The following is an 18,433-nucleotide window of genomic DNA, read 5'->3' as shown; positions in this document are numbered from 1 at the left end:
AATGCCACAGAATTTTATGGCAGCTTTTATACAGTCATTGCTTCTGTAGTGCTGGTTTTGTGACAAAATGGGATTTAAGTATTGGCTATTGTCTTGGTTTAAGACAATTTAAAGAGGATGCTCTGAAATGAGTTATATCCCCTTAGTTTTAACCAGTCCCTTTCCACAGGAAATAAATGTGTAAAAATAAGTGAAAAAATAACCATTTACTAACAAGCAAAACAGCAACAGGCACAAACCAACAGTAAATAATCACTAGATACAAAATTGCTAAATGTCATGGAGTCCCTGGGAACAAAGAGAAACTCAAAATGGCAATGACATCTTTCCCCAAGAAGATGCTTGCCATGGGCAACCGTGTGGGGAAGACAAAGGGAGGGCAGCCCTCCCTCTTATCTCTCTGGTGGCAGCACTCCATTGGTGTATGCAACTGACACGCTCTGGCAGCTGGTACTCGGTCAAGGACTACAACCTGTGGAAGGACTTCACCTTCGTCTTGGCAGAGGATGGGAGGGCAGCCAGCTAAGGTGGCTCAGACTCTGTGACTTCTCATGTCAGCTGGCTGCTGCTGTCAGCTGCAGCAGCTGTAGGGACTGGGGCCTCTTCACTCCTCCTAGCACCTTGCTACAGCTCCAGGCAGATGTTGCAAAATTCACTCTGAAACAGTTTTTGATTATGACATGCGGGGTCCCATTTTGTAGCAACAGTTGCTACTGTTGTGAGCACAGAAAACCTACCTGAAACAACCCCCTCTGGAGGTCAGAGAGAAACAGAGGAAAAAAAAAACCCAAAGCAGAGCCTCTGCCTTGAGCAAAAGCTATGAGGGGAGAGACGAAGGTCTGCCTGAATGCCTTGACTTTAAAGAGCTTGACACTCTCCTGCACCTATCCCCAATCCTGTGGTTCTGATTCTGGTTGCACTGCTGGGTTTTAAAGAGACTTTCAATTTTGAGCACAGATGGATATGAAATACAATAATATTTGGGTTGTCTAGGACAGCTATTAAGTGGCTTCTTTTGACTAATCTTTCAGCTAAATGTTGAAGAATTTTATCCTGATAGCCTGAAATGTTCAGTAAAGAAGATTGGCAGGTGCTGTGCATTGCAGGGGTGTTTCACAGCGCTATGCATTGAATGTAGAAAATGCCATGTAATTCAGGTCCTTTGACTGTCCTGATGCTTGACCAAGGGCAGCCAGGTGGAAGCTCTGTGTGCTGCACCATTTGCCTGTCAGCATGGACAGAAGCAGCTAAGGAGAGTCTTCATTCACACTCGCTGCATGGGGCTCTCTGTTTTCATCCCTGGCTGTAGGGATATGAACTTTAATTTCTCATAATGCAGGGTCTACCAGTTCTAAAGATATCCTGAAGATCTCCTATCTGACTTTAAGAGATGCCAGCAGAAAACTTTTTATTGGACTTTTCTCCCTCAATACAGGCTTTGCTTCAACAGAAATCTTGGATCTTGGGAGTGTTTTATTTTTGTTCATGATAACTTCAATTAAAAATTGTTTTTATTGTACATAAAGCTGACATGTTAAAAAGAATACCTCCATGACTTGCAGTAGTGCTGTTGTAGCCCATGCTCGCATGGGATCTTCCCAAGTCAACTGATGGCTTGGAAGGCTGGATGGGGTACCATCTGGGAATGATGAATGAATAAACCCAGTTGTGTCTGGGCATTTCTAAATGGAGGGAAGAGCTGAAGGGCTCAAGTTAACTGTTCCAGTAACAGTTTGTGTTACTCTGTCTTGTTGCTGTTCTCTTTGGTCTTGTTCTGTCTTGGGCAATTCTAGATTTTTCTGGCAGGCTCTGAAAATGGAAGGGTATAGTGAGGCAGTTGGTCAGATTTGAGTGCTCTATCTGATGGCTTCTGATTAGCAAGCCAAATGAAAACTCCTCATTTCTAAAAATTAGGGGTGTTTGTCAAGTGATTACTGCTGCAGTTGCATTCAGTACTCGCTGTATTGGCTCTCTTAGTGATCACTGCGTTTTGTGGTCTCAAGATCAAAATACATTTGTGCTCAAGCTGGAAACATCTCACATTGTAGTCATGAGTTATCATAAGGTCCAAGGATTCAGTGGTGTTACAGGACAGCTCTTTTCAAAGGAACAATCATGTCTTGCAGAGAGGTATCAGAATTATAGAGTTGGAAGGATGGGATTTTGGTGTGTCCTGTGCCTGAGAGAGTTGTCCAAATGCTCCTGGGGCTCTGTCAGGCTTGAGACCATGACCACTGCCTTGAGAAGTCTGTTCCAGTGCCTGACCACCCTTTTGGTGAAGAACGTTTTTCTAATTTCCAATATTAATAAATATATTATTATCCAGTAAATACCCTCTGCCCCTAACACAGAATAATAGTACTGGTCCAAAACTTTGGCTGTTTTGTAAGGAACTACATAGGAGTCGATAGAAAACCAAACAATAGATCTCATGCAGCACATCACATTTCTCATACTATCAGTGAAATCACTAGTCAGGCTTGAAATTTTACCTAATGCCTGGCTCTGGAAGTGCTGCGTGAATTTAAGGAATCAAAATACAGGTTGAATGATTCAATGAATCAACTTGTAGGCTGAGAAAGTATAACAACTCGTTTAGGAAGTGACTGTAGTTTTATTCTTAAGCAATTGAAGAAAATAAATCTCTACCTGGCATTTTCATCACAGAAATGCTCAGGTTGGAAAGTACCTCGAGGGTCATTTGTTCCAGCCTTTCATGGGAAAGGGAATAGATGATTTAGCACCCTGTCTCTTCAGTGATGGGGGACTCCATCATACACCTGGGGAGGTTGTTTTAGTGATTGATTAAATGACTGATTGGTCTCTAAAAAATTTCTTACTTATTTTAAGAAGAAACCTCTCCCAGTGCAACTTGTATCTATTGCCTCTTTTTCACGTGGCTCCTCGGGAAGGGTAGGTAGGCTTTGTAGCTACCCTTCAAGTACTGTAATACTATGATGAGATAGTCAAGTGATACCTGGGCCCTCTCTTCTCAAGGAAGGAGACCTAGTTTTTCTCATAGGGCAGTTTCTGCAGCCCTCTCTTCATCTCCTTTGCACCCTGTTCAGTGTGTCTGCATCTTTCCTGAATTGAGGAGACAGAACTGGACACAGTACAGCAGGTGAGGCCTGACAAACACAAAGTTGAGTGGGCTAATCACATTTCCATCTCTTTGGCAATGTCCCTGTGGATACAGTCCAGGATCCTGTTTGCCTCAGTTGCTATTATGGGACACTGCTGGATCATACTCAACTTGTTGTCCACCAGGATGCTTCCAGCAAGACTGTTCCTCCCAACCTGCAGATTCCAGTCTATGCTGGGCTCTTGGGTTATTTAATCCCGGGTGCAGGACTACAGTTCCCTCGAACTTCAGACACAATCTTGCTTGCCCACTATTTCAGCCAGCCCAGATGTCTAGAAAGCATTCCAATTTACCCCCATCAACGAAGTTGGTGAGGATTCAAAAGCACCCCACTGTCCAGATCCTGTATGGAGATGTTGAGCAACGTGAGGCACAGCGCCAGTCCCTGGGGTCTCTGCTTGGGACAGCCTGCCAGCTGGAGTGAAAACCATTGATGATCACTTCTGAGCATGACCCATGAGCCAGTTCCCTACTTGTTTAGTATACCACTTGCCTGGTCTGTGTCTCCCCAGTTTGTCCAGGAGCAGGCTGTGTTAAACTGTGTAAAACACTTCGTTGAAGTGCAGCCAAACAACACCCACTGCTCTCTCTATAAGAACAGAAAGTGCTGCCTTGTAGAAGGTGACCCAGTCAGTCAGGTGTGACTTGCCTTTGTAAATCTCTGCAGACTTAGCCCAGTTACCTGCCTTGTCTGGCTTCTAATACTTTTTAAGAGGTCTTGTTCCATTGCTTTTTGAGAGATTGAAGCAAATACATCAGGTCTTTTTTTTTTTTTCAACTGTATTTTTGAAGTTTGCAAGCTCAAAACAGCTTTTGTTTTAATGGAAGCAGTTAATTAAGTAGTAGTATGTTGGTTGCTTTATTAGTATTTTAGTAGTTGCTTTATTTGTATTTAAAAAACAGTGTTTATCCAAGGCTCACAATGGTGAGGAACAATGTTTAACTGGAACTCCAACTCCTACTTTAGAGTGTGTACACACTTGTGTGTGTGGACAGTGACTGTTGTGTAGACTGCTCCACTTTCAGGGGAGCAGTCTACACAATTCTTAGGAGAAAATGTCTCTTTAACATTGTTTAAGGTTAAATCTTTAACCTAAACATTGATGTTTCCTCTAAAGTTAACAGATTTTTGAAACAAATTACTGGAACATATATCAAAGTGGTTTGTCAGTCTCTGTCTGTTTCCAGTCATTGCCCCATGTGGGGTTGGTGTCCTGTGTTTGTTACAGTGATAAAGGGCCTCACAGCTTTTCCCTTGTTCCCCTATCCTCAGGAAAGTTCAACTTGGCTTTAGGCTAATTTCTCCAGGTAACGAATTAAATCCTGCCATCTTGACCATCTTGAGTGAATTTTTTCAGCTTGTTTTTTCTCGTCTTTGTTTTGCATAGATCTCCCTTCTCTATTGTTCTTGCTGGGGAGTTTGGCTCTTTTAAATCTAGTAACTCTGAGGCACAACAAAACAAAAATAGTGTGACTAAAATAGCCTTAAGTGGAAACACCAGAGCCTGTAAAGAGCTAGAAAAAAAAAAAGTTGTGTCTTGATTCTTGGGAGGATATAAATATTAAATCTCTCCTAAAGCCAGCCTGGAGAGAGGTGCTACCTCACATTCCCCTCTGCTCAGCATCACCTTCATCCCTCTGGCCTGAAAGAGGAGTCATAACAGGGTGGTTTCAGACATTCAACATTGAGTGATAAACCATCTGGTCACCTTTCCTGAGAGGGGAAGTGCTTTGGATAATTACTCTTTACCCTTTTTAGGCTTTCTAAAAGTTTCTTAAAAATAGTTACTGAAAAATGTTTGTGGAGCAAAAAGGTTCCAATTGTCCTCCTCTTTTTATTATCCTGTACCTGCTTTCCTTACCAGGCTTTAAAAATAACACAGTAATAGTAGTTAGAGTAATAATAATTGGATGATGATCATCATCATCATCACCAACATCCTTACCCAGATCTCAAATACAAGACATTCCAGTGTTTTCTTTCTTTGGCTAGAAAATATTACAGTAGGCTGAAGGGAAGGCAGAGGTTCCCTTATCCAGTCCAAAGCTGTTTCTGGAATGGCTGTGGAGTTCCATTGAGAACAACTGCATTTGAGGCAGCAAGGTGTTTGCACAGTTGTTCTTGCGTATTTGTGTCTTTAAATCTGAATATAGTTTCAACTGAAAATGGTGTTCTGACACCAGCTCAGTGACGTCATGTCAGACCAATGGTGTTAGTACTGAATATTTACTGTAGAACTGGTCAACACTGATAGGCCTGTGTATCTCCTGCATGCTGAAATCTAGCTTGTCCATGGTCTCAGCCTCCCCATAGTTGCCTGGTGGGGTGAGTGATGTCTTGTGCTCCCTTATAGCTTGTGTGTGTATTTGTTTTTAACCCTCACAGTAAGGCACTTTATGTTCCTTGTCTCTGGAATGAAACTTTATTTCTCCCAGTAAATTCTGGTGAAATAATTACTCTCTCTTGGGGGAAGGGAAAGGAATCATTCTGTCCTAGGGATAATGTTAAAAGTCTTATCCCTTGAACAATAGAAAGGCTGGAACTAAAAATGACAGACCCTCTCAGCTGTAAAGCCATTGTGTCCTTTCATTTTCTGCTATGCTAATGAAATCCTCTGCTAATTGCTGTAGGACCTGCTTGTGTTGACTTTCTGCCCAGCTGTCCTGCTGCCAGCAGTCCAGCAATCTGCTGTCAAAGTTAGCTTGTGTCCTACTAGTGCTTTAATTAACCAGAGTGTTCAATTCATTACTGTGAAGAAATAGCAGTGTTTATTCTAGATTCCTGACCTTTTTAATAGTACTGACTTATGCTCTAGTGCCAGTGCTCTCATGTGTGTGGTATGAGTGGGACATGGGATACAATAGACCCACTGAATCCTAGGGTCTTAGTTTATAAGAATTGACAACTGTGATGGACACAATAGATAATTTTTGTGGATTTATTTTTTCAAAAAGAAAGGTATTCATGCAGTTCAGATGGGACAGTGAACTAGACTGAAACCTAAAACTCTTTCTGTCAGCATCATGGTACCTGTACAGATCTTCTGGTAACATCAGTGCCCTCAAGTAGCATGTATCTTACAGGACTCTGTGGTACAGTTTCAGAATGCAGCTTCAGCTTGGGCTTCTGGCTTCTTTTCTGGCCTGTTTCCAGTGGTGAAGGAGTTACCTTCCTTCTTTATCTAAAAGATGTGTCTATGTGTGTCTGTACACTGAAATGAGTCTTTTCTGTTCCCTGTCTCTTGTTGCAGATGAAGCTGCCAGTGTTATCCAGTTTGGTAAATCAGCCAAGCGATCACCTGAGTCCACTCAAATCGGGCAGTATGGGAACGGCTTGAAATCGTAGGTACAACAAGAGCCAGCCTCCTGAGGTTGGGGAGGTCATAGTCCAGGTGATCGATGTACTTTTTGCTCAGAGGTGTATAGCTTTTTTCCCAGAAAAAAAAAAAAAAAAGTAGATGAACTCTAAGATCCCCTGGTTTGGTAGACAGGAGCTCTCTCAACATCTGCTGTAGTTTTCCAGTGGCCAAGAAGGCTCTGTACAGCTGACATCAGTGATTTGGGACTATGTTTACATAAGGCAGATGGTACAGGTAAGAGCTTGGGGGAAATAATGGAAGAGCTCAGGGAAAATAATAGAAGAGCTAGAAATAAAATGGTCCTCTCCCAGTTAGAGTCAGGCAGTAAAATTTGAGCAAAATAGTACTTCAGTCTCCCAACAGGAAAGTTATCTGGTGCAAGGCAGATGGACTTAAACCGTTTCTTTTTGTTCTTAAACCAAACAAATGCAGGGAGAAGGCAAATGATGGAAGCAATGAGAGGAGGGGTAGGATTAAGTGCAGAGGAGCACATATGGGAAAGGAATCCTACCGGTTGGAGTGGATTTGCTAGGAAAGAGGGAGAAGTTTGCTGTGTCTTTGGAAAAGTTACAGGGCTTTGTGACTTACTCCAGCTGTTCTGCTTTGTGCTCACCCATGTGGATTGATTATATGCATCCTACTGGGAAATCAGTGGGACTTTTTTGGGGGGAAAAATTAAGGGATCTTGAGACACTGTTGGTTCAGCTGCAGTGCAGGACAGATCCCAGATCCTGACTGTATGCTTCCAGGGCAGATCTCTGTCCTTTCTTAACCTTGAGCAAGAAGTGTACTTTATTACATCAAAGAAATGCTGCCTGAAGCCCCAGCATAAAGGTAGGTTGTGGAATTGCTGTGGTATGGACTTAAGGCAGTCTGAAGAGAAATGTGTTGACATAACACCAATGCTTCTTTTGATGCAATGTTAATTGTTCCCTTTTAAGGTGTTTTGGATCAACTTGGTAACAGGATAACTTAGGAGAGTGTGGAAAAAGAAAGGACTGTCCCTTTTTGTGACAACAAGCTACTAAGCTGCCTTAGCTGAAGTGTCAGTAAGGCTTTTATTAGCTTAGGAAATGAATTTTCTGTCTCCAGACTGTTGCACTTGATTCTGGGTGCAGTGAAATGAGGAATGTGCTTGCTTTCTCACTGACATTTCTGCTCAGAGATTTGAAGGTTATTGTCACATCTCACTTCAGTTGCCTTTTAATTTTTTTTTAATTTTTTGTTTAAACTTTCTACATAGTATGAGTCTGCAATGCTGTGGACCTTTTAATTGTGACTGATGTTAAATGTTTTGAAACATGGTGAAAATGCCAGATTGATATGCCTTCTGAAAGGAATGAGATGTTTAGAGAGAAATAATGATTGCTGTTTCAGCCCTCCTGCCTAACCTGGTTTTGGCATCTCATAACTGAACATAATGGAAGAAAGCTCAGTAATGTGGCCTGCATTCTGAACAGTATGGCGCATCAGGTGTAACACACAGTTTGACCTCTGCCTACAGGGGTTCCATGCGGATTGGGAAGGATTTTATCCTGTTTACAAAGAAAGATAACACCATGACTTGCCTCCTCTTATCACGGACGTTCCATGAGGAAGAAGGCATCGATGAGGTTTGCACATGCTTCTTGTAATGAACTAATATAGTGAATGCTGCCTCATCTGAACTTGCCCAGCTCTCACAGAAGAGTCTGTGTCAGTGCTGTTTGTGACTGTGGTGGGATCAGTGTATGGTTTTCTTTTGGCATTATGCTGTAGGGCTTCTGCAAAGTCAAGAATTTTTTTTTCCTTTTGGTTTTAATTCTAATTCAGAAGTCTCTCTAGAGTAGAGCAAGTTTGAAGGGCTTATTTCAGTCACTTAAAGGTGTTCTTATGCTAGGTTCAGGACATGCCCAGACACCTTGCATTTTCCTTTTCCCACAAAATTTGAGTTTGAGATGTATTTAATTTTACTGTGCTGATTTGGTTTTATGTAGAGAATTAAAGGTATTTGAAGTTGCTACCCATAGGTCATTAACTGCAGGTGTGTCTTCTTACAGATATTTTTGATTTTTAATAAAAAGTCCGTGTAGTTCTTCCTATGAAGAACTTGTATATTTTAATAGATAACTCAGGCATTGTTGTTTCAGGCAAGGTCGATAATTTAAATTTGCACTGGGGTGGTATCTCAGAAAGCATCTTCTATTATGAGGGAGGGATTGAAGGGACCTGTGCAGAGAAGCTGGGGAGGGGCAGTGCATGCTGGTAGCCAGCCCATGACTGAAGCAGGTTGGGAAGAGTAAAGTAAGTCTAATTCCCATAGCAGTTCTGTCTACTTTTTTGGCTTGACCACAATTCTGGAATGGGATTTGTGTCCTTGATGTGCAGCTGCAGTTTATAATTCTATCTATATTTTTACTCTAAATGGCAGAAATCACCTTGCTAGCATCCTTTAAAAAATCAAAGACTGAGATCAGAATAAATATGAGTGAAGGATATCTGAGTTCAAGAGAGGAATTAAGCCAGAGTGGTTTTTTTAGTATTATGAACGTTGCTACATGACAAGGGGAAAAAAGCCATTGAGCGTGTGAGTAGCCAGTACCATGCATGTGATTGGGAATGGTTCACTTTGTTACTGGTATGTTAAGAAGGCAACTCACAGGCTGGCAGAGGGTCTGAGCATTTGACAGACATGCAAACTACTGAAGAGCTGGAGAGGGCTCTCACGGTGACTTAGGGGGCTGTCAGGAGGGGTAAGTCACTGGACCATGACCTACAGGAGGGGCTGACTGGAGTGGGAGAGCCTGAGTCACTCTCAATACAATGGGATTTGCAGGTCATCGTTCCCCTACCCACCTGGAACGCACGGAGCCGTGAACCCATGACGGACAACATGGAGAAATTTGCTATCGAGACGGAGCTCATTTACAAATATTCCCCTTTCAAATCAGAATGGGAAGTGATGGACCAGTTCAATAAGATACGTGGTGAGAAAGGTACATGTGGATGGTGCAGGTCACAAGTGAGGTATTTGGGGTTTGGTTGGGATTCACCTTGGTGACTTGTTACTTTCTCAGGCACTCTGGTGATCATCTTTAACCTCAAACTAATGGATAATGGAGAGCCAGAGCTGGATGTGACTTCTGACCCTCAGGATATTCAGATGGCAGAAACACCCCCAGAGGGAACGTGAGTGTGACTGGTGTAGCAGGCCCTGGTCAAATTTGGTGTAGGGTTTGGCTATATACTGTGTGCATGGGGTTTTTTTAAGATTGTCTTTTTGTAGTGAATTAGAGAATTTAGAAGATCTGTAGTTTGTTCTTAAGCTGTTTGGCGTTCATGTGTATGCCAATCCACGGGTGTTGTGGCTGTGTTTGGGGTGAATGCCTGCAATGGCTGATCTCAGCATAGCCAAAGCAGAAGACTCAGTGTCCTTTAGGCACCATAAAAAACGGAGCCCTAAGCTTTATGTTTAATGTTTTACACCTATCAAAGATGTTTTCATCAGAATGAGAGCTGGTTGTGAGTCAGTGCTGCTCCCAAATTGCTGTTCAGTTTTGGGGCAAAACATGAGGTGCTTCACAGGTCAGCCTCTGGGGGTGGATAGTATGGAAGACAGGTGGGGTGTATCATCACGTCTGTCAGGGAGCAGGGGGCACTTCTTCCTGCAGAGGGGCAAGAAGGATGTGCTCAGAGGACAACTGGAAGAGCACAGGCCCCTGTTTAGAGAGAGCTGAGTGTTTGCTGAGTTGATTACCTGTAGGCCTGAAAAAAAAAAAAACTGAGCTGAAATGAACCAAATGATTGGTTAAGTCCCAGAGCTCCATGGGCACACCTAGCAAGCTTTACCTTTTTTGATGAGATTACATGCTTCTTCTCTGTAGTGCTTTAATTTTCCATGGGCAGTTTCAGACCCTGTAAAGCATCTCTATATTGTCAATGTATTAGAGTGATGTTACTGAGCAAATTCCTTCGGGCCCTCCAAGGATCTCAGCATCTTTAATGCCTGTTTGTAAGGCAGGTGTGATTACCACTGATCACTGCCTCTTCTTTCTGATATTGTGGTACCATGTGTGTCAGTGAGTAGTGCAGGTTCTGAGGCAGTGTACCACTGACTCACTGAAGGGTGGAAACGCTCTGGTAGGTGGGCACACTTTTAGTGTTAAAGAGGCCAATTTCTAGCTTTGGCCATTATTTTCCAGATGTATGCAAACTGCCTCTTCAGGTTGCAGTAATATGAGTATCAGTGTCTTGTAGCAGTAGTTATGATGTGCAGCTCAACAAAGAGTCTGGAGAAGACATAGGGGAAAAAAGTTAAAGAAAAGCTTTACTTTATGTAGCTTCATGGTAATTAAAACAGAAAGATCTCTTTTTTCACCTGTGTGTTTTGCTAAGGATATCTCTTGGGCATATTCTGAAGTAGGTGGCTCTCTTGCAGCAAGCCAGAGCGCCGCTCCTTCCGTGCCTATGCTGCTGTACTTTATATTGATCCCAGGATGAGGATCTTCATCAATGGACACAAAGTACGAACCAAACGACTCTCATGCTGCCTCTACAAGCCAAGGTAAATGTTGGATCCAAGATCTGTGGGTGTGTGGGACCATTTGGAGTTAGAGAAGAGGTGTAGTGTTTTGCTCTCCAGGTGTATCTTGCATAATTCCATTCCTAACCCTAACGCCGCAGAATCAAGAGAATGGCATGTGCTGCTGACATCATGGCAAGAGAGATACGTAGTAGAAAATCAAATGCCTTTGAAAATTGCATGAGTCATTGGTGCAATTTGGCTCCCTTTCAGAGCAAACAAAGAAATTAAGATCCTGTTTGTATGAAATACCATATTCATACAAAACTGTTGGGTAACTATGTGGTTGTTGTTGAGCAGAAGAAGGAAACATATATGGTGGGTGTTAGGATTATTTCCAAAAAGAAACTAGACAGAGTACTTTGAAACAGTTGCTTTTATATGTAACTAATCCAGGTTTGAATAGAGATTGAGAAAAAGCTTTCCCTATATTCCTTTTAGATTTCCTTAAACAAAATATGTGACCGTGAGCTGGGGTGTGCTGTCAGTTGGCGGTCAGTCAGAGAGACTGAAAAGGGTTACTGGGATGGGAGGGGAAAGGGAAACCTGTATTTCAGTCTGCTTGAGGCAGACTCTCTCTGGAAGCACACAGTCCGCATTCTAGATACCCTGGCATAATTTATTTGAATCAAATAGTAGTAATTTTGTAGAGTATTTGTGAATTTTTTAGTATAGCATTTTGGGATCACTCTCAGCCTGCTAGGCACTGTTAGTAGCCATAGGTCAGTGTCATGCCACTGACAGTGCCTGAAGAGCCTGGCTAGTTTTTAACTTAGGCTTTCTCAGCTCTTTACATAAGATGGTGTGAAACGGTATCAGAAAGCTGACCAAAATAAAAGAATGTTACACACCCGCTGCTCCTCATGCTGGCCAGGCCAGTTGTTTCTCTGTGGAAGGCAGGGAACTTGCCACTGTAAATCCTGATTTGTTGGATAGAGAATCTCTGGATTTCTGTATCTTTGACTGTGTTTTATCTACATGTGAGGGCTTTGTGCTGCTTCTGCTTGTGCTGTAGTCCATCAAAAGTACTAGGGAGAGAAACCAGGGGAGGACACAGATTTTTATCTCGTCAGAGACAAGCTTCTTGTGAGACTCATAGATAGGATGCTATCATTGTGGGTGATGCTGCCAGTATCATGACAATATTAGGTGTCCCAGGTCACCCCGGATATTCATCTACCCCAGTGTCTTCTTCTTCAAGTGGTCAGTAGTCTATTCTAAGGAGCCCCAAGCTGATGTGTGCTGGTGGCAGGTGTATGTCACAGATCTGCTTGTGCCACATCTGAGCAGACTCCTGTAGATCTGCTTATAGGGATAGGCCAGTACAAATTCCTGAGCATGGTAAAGACGTTTACATTTAAAATCCCCATTCCTGCAACAGAGCAGTAAAGACTGCAAGGCTTTCCTGCAGAGCACAGTTTAAATCTTCTCAGTCTTGTGGCCGTCATAGTGGCTTTACTGGGCCTCTCTGGAGAGTGTCCAGACTGCTCCCTTCTGGCTGGACTTCCCAATGCCGGGTTTGAGCTCTAGAAGCTGCATGGCCATCGGGACAAGCTATGAAAGCCTTTACTGTGGGTTCTGAGGGCCAGCACTGCTCTTGGGGTAGATGCCATGCTGTGCCCTGGGCATGTTGGGGATGCTGTCTTTTTCCTCAGGAGAGCTCAAGTCTGCCTTGGGTGGCTCTAAAATGAAAACCAGTAAATCAGTCCATTCTAAAAGTGATTACCTTGCTTTTACTGCCATAGGTGTGTGGTTTTTTACATTTTTCTCCCTGAACCTGCTGAAAAGGGTCACTTATGCCCTTACTTTCCCTTTAGAGCTGAAGCCAGAGCTCAGCATCTCCATTTATCTACTAGGCTTTGAGTGCTCTGCAGGGTAATACTGGGTTAATCCCTTTCATTTGTGCTGGCACTGTTTTGTGTGTGAGTGCAAGGAGGAAGAGACCTCCATTATGGTGCTCCTTTGGGGTCAGCTGATGTAGCTGTGATGCTCAGCTCTTTAGCATGGCTGTGTTTCTGGCTCAGTAGCCTGGGCCAGGTAAATCCTGAACCTTCCTGGTCAAGCAAAGGGATGGGGAACAGACTGTGGAGGTGCTGCTGCCTTACAGCCTGAGTAGCTGATGTGCTTGTCTGGGACATCTGAAGGGCTCTTTTCTTTCAGAGGGGGCTCCTTCCTGCTGTCTGTCAGGTTGCCTTTATCTGAAAGAAAAGCCTGCACAGCAGCATGTCTGCAGGTTCTGGTGTTGGTGTTAGTGGACAATGAATGGAAGTCCACTGTGGATTTAGGGTATGTAAGTACCTTTACTGAAAAAAGGTTTTGCAGCCCGTGCACTGTTTTTCGGGAGTAACAGTGCATCTCTTGAGCAGGACACTTATTTTCTGTTCATTACCACCCATGTTTCTTTGGGAGAGGCTTCTCCTCACTTTTCTGGATCTGATAACATCCGGGTGGCAGGGGCTGGCTGGTTTTGTGCAGATCCTTTGCCAGCCTTTGCGGTTGTGTTGCCACATTCCCAGCTTCCCTGGGAGTGGCCTGTGTCTCCTGAAGGATTGCTTCCATCTCTTCCTGGTACCTGTTGGAGCTTTTATAGCAATTATGGGCTGTGCAGGTAGAAATAACAAGGCCACATGCAAGGCCTGTGCCTCCACTCCAAGGCAGTTGGAATGAGTGTCTTGAAGGTCATTATGGTTCATGGTGCCATCATCTAGGACATCCGACAGTTGCTTACAGTGTTCTCTACAGCAAAGGAGTGCTGTCCCTACGGTCCCCCCAAGTGCTGCCCTGCCTGCTGAGCTGGGCATGGGGGGATGAATCAGCTTCACTCTGCTTCTTTGTCTTTTTATTTTCCCCTTAGAAGTCAGACAAGCGTGGGTGAAGTAATGTAGTTATGCCAACATGTTGAAAGCCACCTGACTTTCAGAGTGTGCTGTCTCCTGGCCCCAGATAACTTTCATCAACCTTTCATAGGTTAGAGATGACGCCACCAAAATCCCGACTCTTTAGCTCCTGACGTGATGAAATCACCAACTGGGATTTCTGGAAGTCTTAGCCCCTGCCTGCTTTTTCCCCAGGGAGGAAATCCTTAAAAATAGCAGAAGATGATTTTAGCAAAATGTATTTCCGGGAACTGTGCTTGTGGTATTAATTACCTAGATTTGGGAGCAAGGGATTCCTGTTGGTGAGATTATGTCTGATGTCAGTACCACATGTGCTCACCCACAGAAACAAACCTAAAAAAAACTTTTCATAAGTACAAGGTTGTTTCTCATGAATCCTGACAGTTTATCTGCCCTTTGGGGGGAATTTTGTCTCTCATTAGGATCTAAGTGTGACTCCAGTCAGTTGGTCAGTCAAGTGTTACATCCCCATGTGTTTTTTTGCCTCTCTGTAAAGACAGCATTTCTATTGGCTTTTGCTTTAGCTAAATACTGGAAAAGTTAATCCCATCCATTTGAGATGGGATTTTCCTCTTGGTATATCCAAACCCTCACGTCTTAAGGCGATCTGCAGGCTCTGCTTGTCCTAGGTGTCATCTTTCCTAGTGACGTGCTTGGAGGTGATACACATTCATGAGCTTCTGCCTCACGAACACCAATCTCTCACTCTGCAGCAGTCTGTGAATTTGGGTCTGTATTTGGCATGTTAGCATACCATAGCATTGGGAAAGTGAAACAAGCTGCTTCATCTCCAGCCCAATTTATAGGGTTGTGAGTCAGATACAAAACACACAGAAGTGTCCTGAAACTTGAAGTTCTTATCAAATTTTTGTTCTACTTTGAGATATCTGTGTGAGATAGACTTGCCAGACTGCACCTGTGGACAGCTGTTCACAGGAAAGGTTATTTAGCTGTGGTGGGAGGGTTTTGAGAAGCTTTCCATATATATTCACTCCTCCTTTTCACTTCTGAAGAAATTATTTCTTCACGTCTAGAGATTTGCTACAAGAATATGGATATATTTCACCCCCACTGGTTAATGCAGAAGAAGAGAGGATATATTGTGGTTGGAGCTACTACTAAAATATCTCTGACTTAGAAAGATTTTGCTTCGCTTCATCCAAAAATGTCCAGTTCATGATAATGTAAACCTCCTCCATTTATTGAATCTGTTGGGAGGAGTAGAGTAGCATGTTCTCTCGTGCAGTGATGAAATTTTGGTTTGACCTTACTGCTGAGTTTGCTGATTAATAAATTTTGATCATCACAGGATGTACAAATACACTTCAAACCGTTTCAAGACCCGTGCAGAGCAAGAGGTGAAGAAAGCAGAGCACATGGCAAGGATAGGTGAGTCACCAGGGTATGCATTCATCTATTGCTAAGGGGAGGACTAAACCCTCGATTGATGTGACCTGGGTTTGGCTGCCTGGAATTGCTCAGGAATGGAATTATTGCAACAACTACAGATTTCACAGACTTACATTCATGCAATGGAAGGAACGTACATTGTTCCCAGATGTTTCATCATCTGAGTAGCAGAAGTAATGTCATCTTAGAAATCATGAGTTCTAACATCATTATAGTGCAAGGATTTTGTATCGCCAGAGCTTCACACCTCCTTGATGTTTCTCACAAGCAGCTCCTCTATCCACTTACTGTTCCTCATCCTTGTAGCAGTCACCTGACTCCTCTTACTCCAGATCCCTCCAATACACTCTTTTATACCACTTGTTCTTACTGGCTACAGGTGTGGCCTGTTAAAATCAGGCCTGCTTCTAATCTTTAGTAATTGGTCCAGCTGCAACTCACTGGGGGATAAGATTACCTTTTATACTGCCTTCATTTACCCATACTGTATTCCCCGTACAAACTACAGGATAACCCTTGGAGTCCCAGCAGTTTGCCCCAACTCCAGCAGAAGCCTGGCTGAGCCTGGTCATCCTACAGTTTTTCTCTCACTTTTAAGATATTATGAGGTTTTGGTTGTGTTTTCATTCTGCACCTTTCCTGTTAAGGCAGTTAAAAAAGTAGTTAATGTGGGGTTTGGTCTGGGTGTACAAGGGAACCCTGGTTTGTTTGGTTTTAACCCTTTCAGGCATACCTTTTGCCCATCTAATCCTCCTTTCCTGTTAAGTCATGTAATCCTCAGGGAAAACTTAATATGTCATAATTGGATATTCAGCATATAGAAATCACACAAGCATATAAATGCAGCATTAAGCTGTATTATAACTGCATTAAATCTCCAGAAATTTAACACAAAAAGCAGTGTCCCTCCCTAACCCTTGATGCAAAAATACTGTAATGAAGGAAGAATCTTGGAAATTGTTAGGGATTTATATGTGACCTGTATCTTCTGGTAGGTTTCATAAATCAGCTACATAAATCACTTGGAGACATGTGTCCCCTGTCCCTGTGTCAGAGGTGCTTTAGGCATGTCTGCATGTGGCTGCAGGTCATATACACAAGGGATGGTGCTGCATTCAGCCTGTACAGCATCACAGAGGGCAGTGTGATTGTGACCCTTCCCCAAAGAAAAGCAGCAGAGTGCTGTGAAATGGTGTGAATTGCCATGTTCCCTGTTCCTCCTTTAGGAAGTACAGCCTGGCAAGATAGACTTGGTAAGATGAAGCTTAAACAGATTTTAAGGTGTGCCTCAGTGAATTTATTTTTACATTGCGTGCTATAGCCAGGGCAGGTCTCCCACTGCTTTTCAAGAAGATGCAAAGAGCAGGATTTGGAGAAGCTTCTTCCCTGAAGCAGTCTATGAGACTTTAATGACACTTAAAAGTAGAGTTCAGTGTATGTCACTGAAAAATGACATTTTTGTTGATGAAAATGAAAAATTGTTGTCCCAGTGCTGAGAACAGGTCCCATTGGCCCCAAAATGTCACACATTTCCATCACTGAACCAGCTTGGTGCCTTTGGGTGTGTGGTGATCACTGAACCTGCAGTGTGCCCAGGGGGCCAAGAAGGCCAGTGACATCCTGGCTTCTGCTAGAAATAGTGTGGCCAGTAGGACCAGGGAAGTGATTCTTTCCCCCGGCCTGGTACTCAGCACTGGTGAGGCAGTAACACCTCAAGTACTGTGTCCAGTTCTGGGCCCCTCATTTCAAGAAGGACGTTGATGTGTTAAGAGTGAGTCCAGAGAAGGGCAACAGAGCTGGTGAAGGCTCTGGAGTGCATGTCCTATGAGGAGAGCAGGGGTGGTTTAGCTTAGAGAGAAGGAGGCTCAAGTAAAACTACCTGAAAGGATGCTGTAGCCAGGTGGGGGTAAGTCTCTACTCCCAGGCAAGTAGTCACAGGATGAGAAGACATAGTCTGAAGGTGCCCCAGGAGAGGTTTAAGTTGGACATTAGGATTAATTTCTTCACAGAAGGGGTCATAGGATATTGGAATGGACTGCCCAGAAAGGTGGTGGAGTCACCATCCCTGGAGGTGTTTAAGGAAGGACTGGATGTAGCACTTAGTGCTGTGGTCCAGTTGGCATGGTGGTGTTGGTCGCAGGTTGGACTCCATGATCTCAGAGGTCTTTTCCAGCCTAATTGATTCTGTGATTCTGTGAACTGGCCCAGTGCTTTTGGTGTGCAGGGATCACCAAACCAGCCCAGTGCTTCAGGGAGTGCAGGGATCACTGAATGGGCCTGGTGCCTCTGGGAAAAAGAGGGTGCTGAGCAAAGGGCTTAGGGCACTGGTGAAAACTCCCACCTGACCTCAGACTGTTACTGCAAGATTGGAGCACACACGGAGCCTCACATGGAGCCTCCAGGACTAAAACATGCTCGGGTTATTATCTTATGGGGCCTATGTCTTTACTTTGCTTTACTTGCAGGAAAATAGATTTAATCTGTATCACGAAGCTTTTTTGTTCTCCTGCTGGTAGAAATGATTAATTTCTCATGGTCTCCAGTGCTCCAGAGGGATCATTACCCAGGAATTATTTGCAGTTTGCTCTTTTAAACCCAAGAGTACTTTGTGACAAATGGTGGGTCTCAGCTGAGCAAACAGCAGTTCCAGAATGCCAGAGATACTTGCCTACAAGGAATGTGTTGGAATCAGTCAGACTGAGAGACTGCTGAGTCTCTGGAAGTAGCTTATGAGCTTGTGGAATCAAAACAGGATAACCAAAAAATAGCTGGATGGGCAAGATGTATGAGCAGCATGGCTTTGGCATATCTAAAAAGAGCTATGGGTCAGGAGTGAGGACATACATATATTTCGGATGAGGAAAAGCCACTTTTCATTCCCCAGGAACTAACTTCCTGACTCACGCAAAAAGCTGTAGTATCCAGATTCCTGAGTGGGTAGACCTAGGAGGAAACTACCATTCCTGGGCAAGGTGACTGTGAAAAACCATCACCTGCTTTCTGTTTTCTTTTGAACTGAGTCTGAGTACTGCACTGAGGCACCTTGGCATTGCTATTGCCTCGC

The 18,433-nt window shown here is 43.5% G+C and overlaps 1 protein-coding gene across 4 annotated transcripts in view; it reads left to right on the top strand.

The window, feature by feature from the left end:
• Window positions 1-18,433, top strand: part of MORC2 (MORC family CW-type zinc finger 2) — a 49,116-nt gene that overhangs the window by 10,660 nt on the left and 20,023 nt on the right. For all 4 annotated transcript variants that reach the window (XM_084217031.1, XM_084217030.1, XM_084217032.1 and 1 more), the window contains exons 5-10: window positions 6,394-6,484; window positions 8,006-8,114; window positions 9,317-9,476; window positions 9,558-9,669; window positions 10,919-11,044; window positions 15,269-15,348. In XM_084217031.1, the coding sequence (XP_084073157.1) occupies window positions 6,394-6,484; window positions 8,006-8,114; window positions 9,317-9,476; window positions 9,558-9,669; window positions 10,919-11,044; window positions 15,269-15,348 (678 nt within the window). The remainder of the gene's footprint in view (window positions 1-6,393; window positions 6,485-8,005; window positions 8,115-9,316; window positions 9,477-9,557; window positions 9,670-10,918; window positions 11,045-15,268; window positions 15,349-18,433) is intronic.

This window comes from Fringilla coelebs, assembly GCF_963513975.1.
Source record: "Fringilla coelebs genome assembly, chromosome: 17".
NCBI lineage: Eukaryota > Metazoa > Chordata > Aves > Passeriformes > Fringillidae > Fringilla > Fringilla coelebs.
The sequence above is the reverse complement of the archived record's forward strand: the minus strand, read 5'-3'. Positions and strand labels throughout refer to the sequence as shown.